A 16,751-nucleotide genomic window follows, 5' to 3' on the forward strand; every position below is an offset into this window, starting at 1 on the left:
CTCTCCATCTGTTTGTGTCATCTTTAATTTCTTTCATCAGTGTCTTATAGTTTTCTGAGTACAGGTCTTTTACCTCCTCAGGTAGGTTTATTCCTAGGTATTTTATTCTTTTTATTGCAGTGGTGAATGGGATTGTTTCCTTAATTTCTCTTTCTGATCTTTCATTGTTGGTGTATAGGAATGCAAGAGATTTCTGTGCATTAATTTTGTACCCTGCAACTTTACCAAAATCATTGATTAGCTCTAGTAGTTTTCTGGTGGCGTCTTTAGGATTTTCTGTGTATAGTATCATGTCATCTGCAAACAGTGACAGTTTCACTACTTCTTTTCCAATTTGTATTCCTTTTATTTCTTTTTCCTCTCTGATTGCTGTGGCTAGGACTTCCAAAACTATGTTGAATAAGAGTGGTGAGAGTGGACATCCTTGTCTTGTTCTTGATCTTAGAGGAAATGCTTTCAGTTTTTCACCACTGAGGATGATGTTTGCTGTGGGTTTGTCGTATATGGCCTTCATTATGTTGAGGTAGGTTCCCTATGTGCCCACCTTTTGGAGAGTTTTTATCATAAATGGGTATTGAATTTTGTCAAAAGCTTTTTCTACATCTATTGAGATGATCATGTGGTTTTTATTCTTCAATTTGTTAATATGGTGTATCACACTGATTGTTTTGCATATATTGAAGAATCTTTGCATCCCTGGGATAAATCCCACTTGGTCATGGTGTATGATCCTTTGAATGTGTTGTTGGATTCTGTTTGCTAGTATTTTGTTGAGGATTTTTGCATCTATATTCATCAGTGATATTGGTCTGTAATTTTCTGTTTTGCAGTGTCTTTGTCTGGTTTTGGTATCAGGGTGATGGTGGCCTCATAGAAAGAGTTTGGGAGTGTTCCTTGCTCTGCAATTTTTTGGAAGAGTTTGAGAAAGATCTGTGTTAGCTCTTCTCTAAATGTTTGATGGAATTCACCCGTGAAGCCATCTAGTCCTGGACTTTTGTTTGTTGGAAGATTTTTAATCACAGTTTCAATTTCATTACTTGTGATTGGTCTGTTCATACTTTCTATTTCTTCCTGGTTCAGTCTTGGAAGGTTATACCTTTCTAAGAATTTGTCCATTTCTTCCAGGTTGTCCATTTCACTGGCATAGCGTTGCTTGTAGTAGTCTCTTATGATGCTTTGTATTTCTGTGGTGTCTGTTGTAACATCTCCTTTTTCATTTCTAATTTTATTGATTTGAGTCCTCTCCCTCTTTTTCTTGATGAGTGTGGCTGAAGGTTTATCAATTTTGTTTAGCTTCTCAAAGTACCAGCTTTTAGTTTTATTGATCTTTGCTATTGTTTTCTTTGTTTCTGTTTCATTTATTTCTGCTCTGATCTTTATGATTTCTTTCCTTCTACTAACTTCGGGTTTTGTTTGTTCTTCTTTCTCCAGTTCGTTTAGATGTAGGGTTAGATGGTTTATTTGAGATTTTTCTTGTTTCTTGAGGTAGGCTTGTATTGGTATAAACTTCCCTCTTAGAACTGCTTTTGCTACATCCCATAGGTTTTGGATTGTCGTGTTTTTGTTGTAATTTCTCTCTAGGTATTTTTTGATTTCCTCTTTGGTTTTTTTCAGTGACCTCTTGGTTATTTAGTAACGTATTGTTTAGCCTCAATGTGTTTGTGTTTTTTATGTTTCTTTCCCTGTAATTGATTTTTTTTTTTTTTTTTTTTTTGCGATACGCGGGCCTCTCACTGCCGTGGCCTCTCCCGCTGCGGAGCACAGGCTCCGGACGCGCAGGCCCAGCGGCCATGGCTCACGGGCCCAGCCGCTGCCGCGGCATGCGGGATCTTCCCGGACCGGGGCACGAACCCACGTCCCCTGCATCGGCAGGCGGACTCCCAACCACTGCGCCACCAGGGAAGCCCCCCTGTAATTGATTTTTAACCTGATAGCATTGCAGTCGGAAAAGATACTTGATATGATTTCAGTTTTCTTAAATTTACCGAGGCTTGATTTATGACCCAAGATGTGATCTCTCCTGAAGAATGTTCTGTGTGCACTTGAGAAGAAAGTGTAATCTGCTGTTTTGGGATGGAATGTCCTATAAATATCGATTAAATCTATCTAGTTTATTGTGTCATTTAAAACTTGTGTTCCCTTATTAATTTTCTGTCTAGATGATCTGTCCATTGGTGTAAGTGAGGTGTTAAAGTCTCCCACTATTATTGTGTTAGTGTTGATTTCCTCTTTTATAGCTGTTAGCAGCTGCCTTATGTATTGAGGTGCTCCTATGTTAGGTGCATATATTTTTATAATTGTTATATCTTCTTCTTGGATTGATCCCTTGATCATTATGTAGTGTCCTTCTTGTCTCTTGTAACATTCTTTATTTTAAAGTCTATTTTATCTGATACGAGTCTTGCTACTTCAGCTTTCTTTTGATTTCCATTTGCACGGAATATCTTTTTCCATCCCCTCACTTTCAGTCTGTTCATGTCCCTAGGTGTGAAGTGGGTCTCTCGTAGACAGCATATATATGGGTCTTGTTTTTGTGTCCATTCAGCGAGCCTGTGTCTTTCGGTTGGAGCATTTAATCCATTCACGTTTGAGGTAATTATCAATATGTATGTTCCTATTACCATTTTCTTAATTGTTATGCATTTGTTTTTGTAGGTCCTTTCCTTCTCTGTGTTTCCTGCTTAGAGAAGTTCCTTTAGCATTTGTTGTAGAGCTGGTTTGGTGGTGCTGAATTCTTTTAGCTTTTGCTTGTCTGTAAAGCTTTTGATTTCTCCACTGAATCTGAATGAGATCCTTGCCAGGTAGAGTAATCTTGGTTGTAGGTTCTTCCCTTTCATCACTTTAAATATATCATGCCACTCCCTTCTGGCTTGTAGAGTTTCTGCTGAGAAATCAGCTGTTAACCTTATGGGAGTTCCCTTGTGTGTTATTTGTCGTTTTTCCCTTGTTGCTTTCAATAATTTTTCTTTGTCTTTATTTTTTGCCAATTTGATTACTATGTGTCTCGGCGTGTTTCTCCTTAGGTTTATCCTGTATGGGACTCTCTGTGCTTCCTGGACTTGGGTGGCTATTTCCTTTCCCATGTTAGCGAAGTTTTCGACTATAATCTCTCCAAATATTTTCTCGGGTCCTTTCTCTCCCTCTTCTCCTTCTGGGACCCCTATAATGTGAATGTTGTTACATTTAATGTTGTCCCTGAGGTCTCTTAGGCTGTCTTCATTTCTTTTCATTCTGTTTTCTTTATTCTGTTCTGCAGCAGTGAATTCCACCATTCTGTCTTCCAGGTCACTTATCCGTTCTTCTGCCTCAGTTATTCTGCTATTGATGCCTTCTGGTGTATTTTTCATTTCAGTTATTGTATTGTTCCTCTCTGTTTGTTTGTTCTTTAATTCTTCTAGGTCTTCATTTCTTGCATCTTCTTGATCTTTGCCTCCATTCTTTTTCTGAGGTCCTGGACCATCTTCACTGTCATTATTCTGAATTCTTTTTCTGGAAGGTTGCCCATCTCCACTTCATGTAGTTGTTTTTCTGGGCTTTTATCTTGTTCCTTTATCTGGTACATAGCCCTCTGCCTTTTCATCTTGTCTATCTTTCTATGAATGTGGTTTTCCACAGGCTGCAGGATTGTAGTTCTTCTTGCTTCTGCTGTCTGCCCTCTGTTGGATGAGGCTATCTAAGAGGCTTGTGCAAGCTTCCTGATGGGGGGGACTGGTGGTGGGTAGAGCTGGGTGTTGCTCTGGTGGGCAGAGCTCAGTAAAACTTTAATCCGCTTGTCTGCTGATGGGTGGGGCTGGGTTCCCTCCCTGTTGGTTGTTTGGCTTGACAGCACTGGAGCCTAACGACTCTTTGGTGGGGCTAATGGCAGACTCTGGGAGGGCTCAACCAAGGAGTACTTCCCAGAAGAACTTCTGCTGCCAGTGTCCTTTTCCCCACGGTGAGCCACCCCCCGCCTCTGCAGGAGATCCTCCAACACTAGCAGGTAGGTCTGGTTCAGTCTCCTGTGGGGTCACTGCTCCTTCCCCTGGGTCCCGATGCACACACTACTTTGTGTGTGCCCTCCAAGCGTGGAGTCTCTGTTTCCCCCAGTCCTGTCGAAGTCCTGCAGTCAAATCCCACTAGCCTTCAAAATCTCATTCTCTAGGAATTCCTCCTCCTGTTGCCAGACCCCCAGGTTGGGAAGCCTGATGGGCTCAGAACCTTCACTCCACTGGGTGGACTTCTGTGGTATAAGTGTTCTCCAGTCTGTGAGTCACCCACCCAGCAGTTATGGGATTTGATTTTATTGTGATTGCGCCCCTCCTACCAGTCTCGTTGTGGCTTCTCCTTTGTCTTTGGATGTGGGGCATCTTTTTTGGTGAGTTCCAGTGTCTTCCTGTCGATGATTGTTCAGCAGTTAGTTGTGATTCCGGTGCTCTTGCAAGAGGGCGTGAGTGCACGTCCTTCTACTCTGCCGTCTTGAACCCCGCATCAGCTTTTGTGAATGCCTCTAGCCTCCGGGACTGCCTGTTTTTTGGAGGGACGGTAGGGGTAACTATTTGGAAACAGTTTCAAATTTATAGAAGAGTTGCAAGAGTAATACTAACAGCTCTCTTACATACCCTTCACCCAGATTCCCTAATTGATAACATTTTACCATATTTGCTTTAAGTTCTCTCTCTTTCTACACACACACACCTATACCTAATGGTTATTGTTACTTATTTTTAAAATTTATTTATTTTTGGCTGTGTTGGATCTTTGTTGCTGTGCGTGGGCTTGCTCTAGTTGTGGCGAACAGGAGCTACTCTTTGTTGTGGTGCACGGGCTTCTTATTGCAGAGCACGGGCTCTAGGTGTGTGGGCTTTAGTAGTTGCAGCACGCAGGCTCAGTAGTTGTGGCTCACGGGCTCTGGAGGGCTGGCTCAGTAGTCGTGGCTCATGGGCTCTGGAGGGCTGGCTCAGTAGTTGTGGCACATGGGCTTAGTTGCTCCGTGGCATGTGGGATCTTCCCGGACCAGGGCTCGAACCCGTGTCCCCTGCATTGGCAGGTGGAATCTTAACCACGGTGCCACCAGGGAAGTCCCTGTTATTTTTTTTTTTATGAACCATTTGATTGTAAGTTACGGACACGGTAGCTTTTTCTCCCCAAATACTCGACTGTGTATTTCCTAGTCATGAGGACATTCTCTTATATCACAGTACTCTTATCACAATCAGGAAGCCAGCATTGATACAGTACTATTATTGAATCTACAGGCCTTATTGAGTTTGTACCAGTTGTCCCAAAAAGAATTTGAAGAAGAAAGTTTCTTTCTGGTCTAGGATCCATTCCAAGATCCCACTTTGCATTTAGATGTCATGTCTCTTCAGTCTCCTGCAATCTGGAATGGTTTTTCTGTCTTCCTTTGTCCTTCATGGTCTTAACATTTTTGAAGTGTAGAGGAGATTTACTTTGTAGAACGCCCTAAAATTTGGGTTTCTCTGATACGTCCTCACCATCAAATTCAGGTTGTACAGTTTGGGCATGAACCCTGGTGCCATCTCAGCACTGGGCTGGAGGAAGGCTAAAAGTGGGTGGGGGCAGGGGCTGGAGGCCAGGGTAGCAGCTACAGCCAGGCCACAGGTGGAGCAGAGACAGCTGTCTGCAGGGCGGACCCAGTGCCCTGGTTCTCTCTTTGTCCTGCTTTGCGGAATCCTCTCAGTTGCTGGCACTTGTTCTTCGCTTCTGGGCCCAGCTCTCCTGTGGACTTGGTCTCCCTTCCCTAAGAGCTTGCTGCCGACCCAGTGCCCCAGGCCTCACTCGGGGGCCGCAGCAGGCCTAGGCCCAGTTCTCACCCTTTGCCTCTGCAGCTCAGCTGTCCTCTCCTGAGGAGGAGGAGGATCAAGATGACATCAAGGTGTCTTCCTTCGTCCCCGACCTGAAGGAACTGCTCCCCAGTGTGAAAGTCTGGTCGGACTGGATGCTCGGCTATCCAGACACCTGGAATCCTCCACCCACATCCCTGGATCTGCCCTCACAGTGAGTCAGCCTTGCCCACCCGTGTGCCCACAGCCCCCATCCCGCAGCCCGCTTGTGTCTGTCTTCCCTCTTCATTTGAACTTGGGGTTTCCCCTTCCCTGACGCCCTCCTCGTCCTCTGACGTATTGGGTTGTTTCTGCCTGTTCTCCAGCCTGTTGCTCCTCCTCTCAGTCTCTCTTTCTCTCACACCATAGCTTGCTCTGTTTCGTTCCGTCCCCTTGATCTTGCTAATTTTTACTGTGTACTGTTCATACTCGCCGTCTCGGCAGCTGCCTGCTGAGTCTGGGTGGGTGTCAGTCAGTGTGTGTGAGAGACTGTTTCTTTCTCTCCCTTTTAGTCTATCTCTGTGCATCTCTCAGGCTCTTGCTGCTTCTCGTGCTCTCCTGCGCACTGTCTCCTTGCCTTCCTCTCACGACGTTGTAGTATGTGGGGAATGGTGAGAGCGTGCACCCCTCTCTCCCACTCACTTCGTCCCTGTCCCCGCAGCACATCCCGCCCCCTCTCCCTGTCTCTTTGTGTTGATGTGGGATGTGTTGGTCTGGGGGGTATGTGTGTCTGCTGGGTGTTTCTCTGTAGATCTTTCTGTTTGTCCATATGACATGTGGTAAAATATATATATATGTGGCAAAGTTTGCCATCCTAACCATTTTTAAGCATACAGTCAGTGGCATGGTACATTCACGTTGCTGTGCAGCCAGGTAGGGCTGTTTCTTGTGTTTGTAGCGATGTGTGAGTTGTAGATCTGCGTGTGCCTGTTTGGGTCTGGTTGTCTATGTGTGTCTGGTTGTGTGTGTTTGAGTGTGTGTGTGTGTGTGTGTGTGTGTGTGTGTGTGTGTGTGTGTGTGTCCGTCCCCGGGGATTTGTCTATTGAAGGCTCTTTTTTTTTTTTTTTTTTTGCGGTATGCGGGCCTCTCACTGCTGTGGCCTCTCCCGTTGCGGAGCACAGGCTCCGGACGCGTAGGCTCAGCGGCCATGGCTCATGGGCCCAGCCGCTCCGCGGCATGTGGGATCCTCCCGGACCGGGGCACGAACCCGTGTCCCCTGCATCGGCAGGCAGACTCTCAACCACTGCGCCACCAGGGAAGCCCTGTCGAAGGCTCTTTTGATGTGCCTTTCCATGTCTGTCTATGTATGTGGGTCCATGTGCTGTGTCCATATCTGTGTCTGCATCTCTGTCTATCCTGGTGTGTGGATCTCTTTACAGGGTTCCTGTGTCCCCGTGAGGAATCTCTTTCACTGTGTGTCTGTCTCCATGTCTGTTTGTTCATATATATGTCTATGTCTGATTCTTGGGCCATGTCAGTCCATGTCTACTTCGGTCCTGTCCATGTCTCTCTGCGTGTGGCTGTGTCCTGTGGGAGTGTTTGTATATGTTCCTGAATGTCTGTGCCCAGGACTGCCTGTGTCCGTGTCCATATTTGTCTGTGAGTATGTCTCTGTGTGTCAGTCTAGGTCTCTCTGTTGGGGGCAGGGGATTTCTGTATATGTGGATACAGGGGCTGCCTGTATCCACCTGCCTCGCCTGTGTCTCCCTGCCTGCCTCTGCCTGTCCCTCCTGCCTGTATCAGCTTGTCTTGGCTTGTCCCTGCCTGCCTCTTTGCTTGACTCTGTTTGTCTCTCTGCTGTTTGTGTATCTCTTTCAGGGGTCAGCAAGCTATGGCCCATGTGCTCAGAATGGTTTACATTTTTAAATGGTTGGAAAAATAAAATAAAAAGAGCAAGACTTCATGACTTGTGAAAAGTACATGAAAGTCCCATTTCAGTGTCCATAAAGTTGTATTGGAACACGGCCATGCTTGTTTGTTTACACTTTGTCTATGGCTGCTTTCACACTGCAGCAGTGGAGTTGAGTAGTTGTGACAGAGACCGTATGGTCTGCAGAGCCAGAACTATTTACTCTCTATCCCATTATAGAAGAAGTTTGCCAGCTCCTCATCTATATCTACGTTCCTATGTGTCTTGTTCTTCTGTACGTTAGGGTCACTGTGTGTGTGTTTGTGTTTGCGTAAGAGTGTCCTAATGTGTGTGCACGTAGGTGCCTGTTTCTGGTCAACTCTGTTGACTGTCCATCTCTCTCCCTCCCTCTCACTTACTCTTTCTCTCTTCCTATCTGTCTCTCCCTTGGTGTTTCTGTCTCTCTTTCTCTCTGTTTAACTTTTCCTTCTCCCTTTCTCCCCTCCCTCCATTCCTCCCTCCCCCATCTGCTGTATTGTCTCTGGCAGGTGTAGTGCACTCAGGGCTCCTTCAGGCTCTGTGTTGGGTGTATATATGTGTGTTTGGGAACAAGCATCCACACCCAGCATCTCATCATTCTTCTCCAGTGCTCTTCCCTGGGAGGGGGAAAATACTGGACGTTGGAGGATGGATACCTAGGATGGTGCCAGTGGCATTTCTAGGGAGTGGGGAGGGGTGCTTCTCTGGGCTGGGGACCAGCCATGTGAGTCTCCCAGACTCATGGGTGACCCACAGAGGGAAGACTGCAGCAGAGATTTCTGGCCAGCAGTTAGACCCTTCTGTGTGGACTATATAGTCTGACTCTTTCCTGGATTTCCTTCGTCCCATTTCTTCCGTGCTCCTCACCCCAGGAAGCACCCCTTGACCATTAAGCTTGCCCTCCCCAGGCAGCTCTAGCTCTGTAACCATGTGAGTGATGCTCACAGCATCAAACAAATCTTTGCATCTTTCCTGTGAACCCTTCTAGGTTTCAAAATGCACTCCAGGCTGAGGCCACGTGAGCCAGGGGTGAGCTTGAGCTGGGAAGCTGTGGACACACAAAGGAACAGACCAATCTGCTGGCTAGGGGGCAGCTGTTTGCCAGCAGTGTTCACTGAAGAGTTAACATGTACAGCCTCAAAGTGTTCAGACCCTTAATCTAAGATGCCGACTAGGCAATTTGCAGTTCTGGAAAGAAACTGACAAGGAAGGGCTCTGCTCTCCAAGTATCTGAAGCCACTGCTTCTGAGCATGTGCAGGGGTCACGGAGTGTTCCTCCCTTCCTCTCGGGGGGTGGGGAGGCAGACCATCTGTCCCTGGAGCTTGGGCCTTCTGGGTCACCCCACCTCACAACCTTAGATATGGTCCACCCAGCCCCTGTTTGCCCATATCCTGGCCATCAGGCCTGCTAACTGTCTTCTGCGACCTGTCTCCCTTTATCCCTCCTCCCTCTCCTGCTCCCTTTGGCTTTTGTTTGGCTGAGGAAATGGAAACCTCACACAGGAAGTGCTGGGCTTCATTTGCTTGAGGTGCTGAATCTGTTTTCTCTGTGGATGCTGGAGCAAATGGCCCATTGCCGGCTCATGCGAGCTGCTGCCCATCTTTGGGCAAGGGCTCAATCTGCAGCTGGGCACGTGGTCCAAGTTACATCCATCGCCAGCTGGGCTTCACCTCCAAGGCTACAGAAAGGCAGAGGGGGTTGGGACACTCGAATCAAATTTGCTTAGTCTTTTCAGACTTTTCTGCACAAGGATAGCAAATCTGACCAAATAATACGTTGAATCTGATTGCTTAGTAAACAAGTTCCTGTAGCTGTAACTTACTTTTTGATGAGTCCAGTTTAGGCTAGAGAAGTCAGTGTGGTAGAAGATGGAGTCCCCTTCTGCACTGCCTCCCTTTGCAATCAGGATCAGCGGCTGGTTGTCTGTGGAATGCAAGTTTAAGTATAAAGGAGGGGCTCTGCCATCCTGGGGCCTGACCACAAGGCATGGTGGTTTGAGGGCTGGTGCCACTGTTGGACAGAACAAACCTGGTCTGACCACCACTGAGGGTCATCCCACCTCATAGCCTTCAGATCCAAGCAGTGGAAAGTGGAATAAGAATCTACCTCCCTTCTTTCTAGTTTCTCATGTAACTGCCTAACACTCACCGAGTGAATACTGTGGTTGAGAGATTGGCAAGGTACGGTAGGTGGTTCTTCTGTAGGTTTCAGAGTGACATCTTATACCCACTGATATTCCATACTGTGGAGCCTTTTCTTTTAAGGCCGTAGGGAATAACATACTCCAGACAGTTCTGTAGATGTCAGAACAGTCATCCCTCTGACACTCTTAAGGTCCTTGTGCTGCTCTTCATTTTGGAGGGTTTAGGAATGCTCTCAAGAGAGTAGGAAGGAAATGGCTTCCACTTAATGCCTCTCCTTTGCATGTTTTCATTGGTCTTCGCCTACATTTGTTCTCTGCAAAGACAGATTCCTCACTGATCCTATGCTAAGGTGACCAGATAGCCTACATTGTAGTTTGCTTCTCCTCCAAAAATTCCCTACTCCCAAATTGTCTCCTTGACACATTTGGACCCTTGTTTAATCTTGCTCCCTTCATTCTCTTTCTGTCTTTCATTGTGTTACCATCTGTCCTTGCACAGTTAGTCATTTCGAAGCACTTCCACTTTTTCAGGGGAATTCTAAAGCGCATCAGTAGTCTCCTTGGTTCTCTCCCCTTTGCCCATATTCCTCTTCTTTCTGGTCAAGTTTACTTTTCCTAGGCAGTAGCCACTTAGGCACATATGGACCACTTAGAATGATGATGACAGAACTTCACTGACACTGCAGAGTGACAAGGGCAGGATTTCAGGGCTGTTTGTGCCTTCCCGCAGCAGTGGCACTTAGTAGGTGTGTGTGCTGGAGTCAGCACGGAAGTACGTTGACTTCCCATTTGTATCTGTTAGGAGTCATAATAGGATGGCTTTATATCCCAGGAGATTTTGGTACAGAGGATTGTAGCAGGGTGTGGAAAGTTGCCTAGAGCCACTGTAAAAGGCAGTGTAGAGTGCTTTGGTCTGGTTAGAACAGACCACAGTGTTTGGAGGGGCCGTCTACTTATGGGGGTGGGGGTGGAGTGGGGAGCACAGTTTCTGTGCCAGGCCTCTTGTTAGAGGGGAGGGGCAGCTACTCCCCGCTTTACCAAGTGAGCATGAGGCAAGCTGTGAATGTCAGGTGGTGGAGAGGAGCAGAGCAACAGGCTTCCACGAGCCTAAGCGTAGCCCCCTTGCACCCCAGGACCTTTGGCAAGGCTGGGGCAGTGGGACAACCTACCTCATTGCATAGTCTCTGCTGAAGCCAAATCTTCCCTCATCTTGATCTCTAGTTCTCAGTAAGTGAAAGAGTCAGGGGACTTTGAGAACATCCAAACCTAGCCCAGCTGTGGCAGTTGGTTTATTGCTTTCAGCTGGTACTTGAACCCAGGTCCTGGTCTTGGAGGCTTTCCCAGGTTTAATCCCCAGAGCTTTCTCTGCAGCTGTATGACACTGCGCTGACCCCGAATGAGGATAGGAAAATAGAACCGGTGCCAAGCCAGAGTCTCTTTTTCATTTGGAGTCTGGCTGTCTGCCCATGACCAGGGTTACATAATGGGAAACATAGCTGGGGCTCTGGAGAGCCCGCGTTTCACCAGGCTGCCCAGACCTTCGCATTCTGATGCTATATATCTTCCTAATTGTGGCTCGGATGCATTTATCACACTGTTGGATTGGAGCACTGTTTAAAAAAAAAAAAACAACTCCAGAAATTCCTGGACTTGCTGCTTTTCCATGGCTTGTCTTGTGTAGTCTACAGAGCATGCTGGAAAGGGCTTGTAGGGAGCCCTCTGAGGTGCCGTCACATAGGGAGACATGGGGATATGGAGGGAGTATGCAGTAAGCTCATTTCCGCAGGGAGCCTACACGTGTTGACCCTGTAGACGAGACAAATTCTTGAGTTAAAAAGCAGCTCATTCACTCGCCCTCATAGGGCAGTTCTGAAATAAGAACTAATCCCAAGTCTAATCGGCACCCCTTCAAGGACGCTTAATACGTCTTCCCAGAAGGGCATTTTGGGAGGTCACTAAGTAATAGTCCATCAGCACTTCCCTGAAGGAAGTGGTGGTGACTGTGGGAAGCCCCTTTGCTACCCTGGCTCCCCACCCAGTCTCCCTGGCTCCGGGTTGGGGCGTCAGCACTATAGCCTGGCACCAGGGGGTTCCTCTTCCTCCAAGTGCTGAGTGTGGGGCACACGTGATCTCTCCCACGGCAGGAGCCGCTGTCCCCTCCCCACTCCTCCCACAGGACTTCTTGTGAGAGGAAGGGGTGTTGGCCCAAGGCTCCAGTCTGACCCCAGCAGGGTACAGCCGCTGACCCCAGAGAGAGTACTTTCCAGCTCTGGGCTGAGGTTATTTGGGTCCAGTGTGTGCTAAACTAAGAAGACGTGTTGGAGTGGTTACAGCTAAAAATTTAGAGAGGCAGGAACCGTGAGAATCCGCACCAGGGAGGCCGCCGAGGGCTCCACTCATGCCGTGGCGATGTCAAGGTCCCCTGGGGGCTGCTCTTTCCCAAACACACAGTGCTGATGGGTTTAACACACCACGGTGATGCGACAGAGGCTATACATCTGAGTGTAGCTTGGGAGAACTGAAGTCAAATAGGCACTGACCTAGAGAGAGGTTGAGGGAGGCACAGTTAGAGGTACTTGAGAAATCCTGGAATAAGGTTACCGTGACCTGTTGTTGGCCATAGGGCTCCAGCTGCACTGCTTAGAACATGAAGTTTGTGTTCTTCGGGTAGTGCAGGGTGACTGAGCTGCAGATTGATTTTGCCCTATTGGGCAGAATTAATTTAGGTTGGGCACTCTTCCAAGGGCCCAAGTTGACTTGTTTGTATAAATTAGGAAGGCAGAAAGGATCTTCTTTAACTGAGTCTTGTATTTTTTAGCGGTCACCTAATAAGCAGCTATTATTCTTGGAGGATGGTATCTTGCTGCCCGTGTCTTAACTCCTAGAATAGTGATCCCTGATAACTTTGTCTCCGGTTTATATCATGGTGGCATCTGGAAAATACACTGTAGTTCCTAAATCTCAGAGGGAGCTGCGTAGTTCTCCTCCTACCCTCCCCCAGTCTCTACCCCATTCTGTTGAGCTGCCTAGCCCCGATACCAGAACCAGATCCTCGGCCTACTGAGAACAGAGTTGGCATGACATCCTGGCTTTCCAAGGAGCTTACTAAGCTATTTCAAACCCAGGTACTGTTCTTTTGACTCTACCAGACTCGTTGGATTCAGGTCTATTTCTGTTATTATCTGCTCACTTCCTGCAGTTTTGTCCAGTTGGGTGGGAAGTCCTCCAGGGCTACAGTGGTCTCATGTTGGCCATTGAACCCCACGTGAAGAGTTGTGGGCTATACTATGATGGTCCATAGGCAAACAGGTTTTAAAAAGAGGATATTACATATCTTAAGAATATTTCTCTTGCTGTGGCCTTTTGCCTTTCCCCTTTTGTGTTTATAGTTCATGGACTTTCTCTTTTTCAGTTTCTTTGTGCCTAGTTTCTATGCCATCTTAGCTGTATTTCCAGAGCGTCTCACTCCAGAAACCAAAAGACCCAACTCGTTTCCCATCCGTACTACTTCTCTGATCTTCCGTAGCTCTAAAACACAATGCAGGACTTCTTCTCACTCACCTCTTTCCGGGTTTGTTCTGCAGCTGTGGAGTTTGAATGTTAGTGTTTAAACAAGCTGGTATTACACAGGAAATGGCCACCTCCACAGGCCCCTGCAGGCTTGTAACATGGGGTCATTGTACTTGATATTAATCACCAGTCAGCCTGTTCCCCCAGTAAAAATACGAAGGGGTGTGTGAGGGCTCAGTCCTCCTTAGACTTGCCAGAAGGATGGCCTGAGCCCTGGTCGGGCCTTAGTACTCCATTCTCCAAACTGTCTTCCTCCTTCAGTCCCGTCCTCGGATGGAGTTTGCAGAAAAGTTCATTCTTGACCTTTTCCCTATAAAGCTGGCAGATCTGCCTTTCTTTCTGAGTTCTAGGAAAGACATAGGTTGTTGTGGTATAACTTGCCTCGCATATCTCACACCTTAATCTTTCCGAGCATGACGTAGTTGAGTAACAGATCATATGAGAAGACTCCAAAATGGTAGAAACACAGAAACCCACTGGTCCACCTGAGATCAGGACTTCTCAGTTCCTTGGACTGAAGCTGCTTTTCTAATGCTGTTTGCAGAACTAACCCCAGCCTGAAGGTTTAATCTGATTCCCCAAGTCAATATCCCCTCAAACAACCAGCCAGCAGTGTGTATATTGGTGCATTTCTGTGAAATGTGTTTCCCTAGTCACCTGGGCTGGCCTGGGCTGCATTGTATCGGCTGGCAGCTGCACTGCGCTCAGACTGACAGCTACATTAAACCTTGGAATTCTGAGGCAATAAAAAGTAAATTAACTCTTATTCTTTTCCTTTCCTGGTGGAGTAAGTGAATGCATGTCTGTGGGGAAGTGGGTGAGCCTTGGTCCTGAGTGCATACCTATAACTAGCCACTGCTGGTCTGTCCCAGGCTAGGATCTGGTGTTCAGACTCCAGCCAGAGGTCTGCTTTCCTGGTGTGTGGTGTGTTCTGTGGGGTTGGGCCACCGGGTCACCCTACAACTGCTGATCCTTGCTCACTAGTCACATCACAGCTGCTTGAGAGGCTCCCTTGCCACCATCTGAGAGCCATGAACAGACTCACTGGATGCAGTTTCATGTTCTCTGGCTGCCTTGTGTCTGTTTGGTGGGATTTTTTTGGACTCTGGGAGCTTTCCCAAAGTATGACTTGGGACCACAACAAGCCAGAGGGACTTGCCCAAGCCTATAGCACCCTAGAGGGTCCATTTAGAACCAAAGGTGGCTTGAGAATGTCTGAAAACTCTTTTGGGGAGTCATTTCCCAGGCATTTCTAGAAGATTGGGAGCTGTTTAAAGTTCCTCTCGGCCACCAGAATTTGACTTTGGGCTCCTTGGCCCAGGCCAACCTTGAATCCTTAGAATCCAAGGACTAGATTGGGGTGAAGGTTGGAAGGCACTCCCAGCTGGGGTGAGGACTAGAGCAGGAAAAGGCGAACTTTTCCCCTTCTCAGACAGGAAACCCTGTGTTCACCCGTGGAATTGACCTCTCAGCCCAGAGGCCTGATCGGGGTAAGCTGAGGTGATGTTGCCCAGGTTCCAGGAATCACCTCATACTTCTGCAAATATCTTAACTTCTGAGTTCAGACATCTCACCTAGGTTTTCAGAGTACCTCTTCCTTTTAGTCTTAGTTTCCTGACACTCCCCTCTGCCCCACCCTCTGTGGGGGTCACCGTATGGTCCATGGGTGCCCAGTCAGCTGTGTTCATGTTCGTGGTGCTCAGTGAGAGAGGAGAGAACTGATGATATGTGAAGTGATCGGGGGCCGTCCCACTGCAATACCAGAAGAAAGTGGCCACTCAGAATCACACACCAGTCTGACGGGATCAGGGCAGAAATGACCCTTCATCAGAGCATTTTGTGTATTCCCTTGGTCCTGCTCAGTCTAGCTTGGCCCTTGGGCCACTTTACAGTTCTGAGTTGGGAACTCAGGATACTTCCTATGTCTTTTGGCATCAGCTGCTATCTTACAAATCAATACTAGGGTAGGAACAGTCATCCGCTTCATTTTTGCAGTGAGTCTTAAGGTTTTGGCACAAGGTGGGTGGTAATGGGCAAAAGGCAGATGTGGGCAGGGGTCCCTAGTAGTGGCCAGCAGCCGCTGGGAGGAGTCAGTTTTGGTTTATCTGAGCCTTAGGGGACAGGGAGCATGGTAATGAGAACCACATGGTACCACATATTCCTTCGTCTTGGATCCAAGATGGTAGGGGTGGGAGGATGAGAGAGGGGTGTGGGGCCTCCCATTGTGGCAGCCGTGGGTAATTTTCTGCTGCCTCTCCCCGGCTGGAGATGCTGCTGCCCTCACCCCCCACCCCCTCTACGTCCTGAAGCAGCCTTGACCTGCACAGCACCAACCAAGGCCCCCAAGCCAAGAATTCAGCTGGGAGACTTTTCACCTTCTTCCTTCTCACTGTCGTCTTTCCTGTTTATTTTCCAAATTGCTGCTCTGCAGCCGAGCAGTGCCTGTTGGCCAGAGCTCACCAGCGCTGTGGGATCAGACTCAGGCAGTGGGCTCAAGTGGCCAGCAGGGCACTGGGGGAGGAAGCGGGGAGCTGGAAGAGCCTCCCTGTGCGTCTCCCATGGGCAGCGCTAACCTCGGAGGCGGCCCTGAGCAGCCCTATCACATCCGGTGCTTGTCTCTGCAGCCGGGACTGGAGGATAAACTATCAGAGCTGTGGGGCAGTGCATCATTCCTCTTATTATTTTCTTCTCTGCAGATGGGGTCGTGGAAAGTTCAGTTCCTTTTAACCCTCGAAGTTCTGTTTATTCTACAGCTGGTAGCCTGAATGCTGCGTTTCCCATTACATCACAAAGGGGCTCAGGCAGATCTCTGCACTAAAACGTGTTGCAACTGTTTATTTTTTTCCATATTTAAACATTTCTGACAGCCAAACTCAGCCGAGCCAAAAGATGGAGCTTTGTGAATGAGCCTGGTTGTCGGTGTCTGTGCAGAGAGAGGCTTTAGAAAACTCTTGTCCCTCCGGTGATTCTTCCCAAACATGTTCTTTTTCCTGGGCAAAGCCTGTGAGGCGAGTTACTTGTGCAGTACATGTGTGTTGATTATGTGCCGTTGTATGATTAATGGAGCTGTGTTCCGCCTGGTTCCCAGGACACTCTTGAAAACAAGATGTTTCATTTCATTGCCTTTTCCTAGTGCAGTGATCACAGTAAATAAACCAGTGCAGCCTCCTTCCACCTGGAGCCAGTCAAGGAGTCCCCACACCTCTATCGCACTTTCTCCCCCAGCATCACCTTCAGTGCCATGTCCCTTGAATGCCCTCTTCTCTGCCACCTCCCAAAGGCTCCCAGTCTCCAGGAGAAACACGTTGCTTGGGTCTGAGGCCCCTC

General features: G+C 47.8%; 1 protein-coding gene across 4 annotated transcripts in view; it reads left to right on the forward strand.

Annotated features, from left to right (window-relative positions):
- SMG6 (SMG6 nonsense mediated mRNA decay factor) overlaps positions 1-16,751 on the forward strand; it is a 234,875-nt gene that overhangs the window by 100,910 nt on the left and 117,214 nt on the right. For 3 of the 4 annotated variants that reach the window (XM_032615690.1, XM_032615689.1, XM_032615691.1), the window contains one exon: positions 5,829-5,997. The exons of the other annotated variant lie outside the window; for it this stretch is intronic. In XM_032615690.1, the coding sequence (XP_032471581.1) occupies positions 5,829-5,997 (169 nt within the window). The remainder of the gene's footprint in view (positions 1-5,828; positions 5,998-16,751) is intronic. 4 annotated transcript variants of the gene reach the window in all.

The sequence above is a fragment of the Phocoena sinus genome, chromosome 20 (assembly GCF_008692025.1).
Source record: "Phocoena sinus isolate mPhoSin1 chromosome 20, mPhoSin1.pri, whole genome shotgun sequence".
Lineage (NCBI taxonomy): Eukaryota > Metazoa > Chordata > Mammalia > Artiodactyla > Phocoenidae > Phocoena > Phocoena sinus.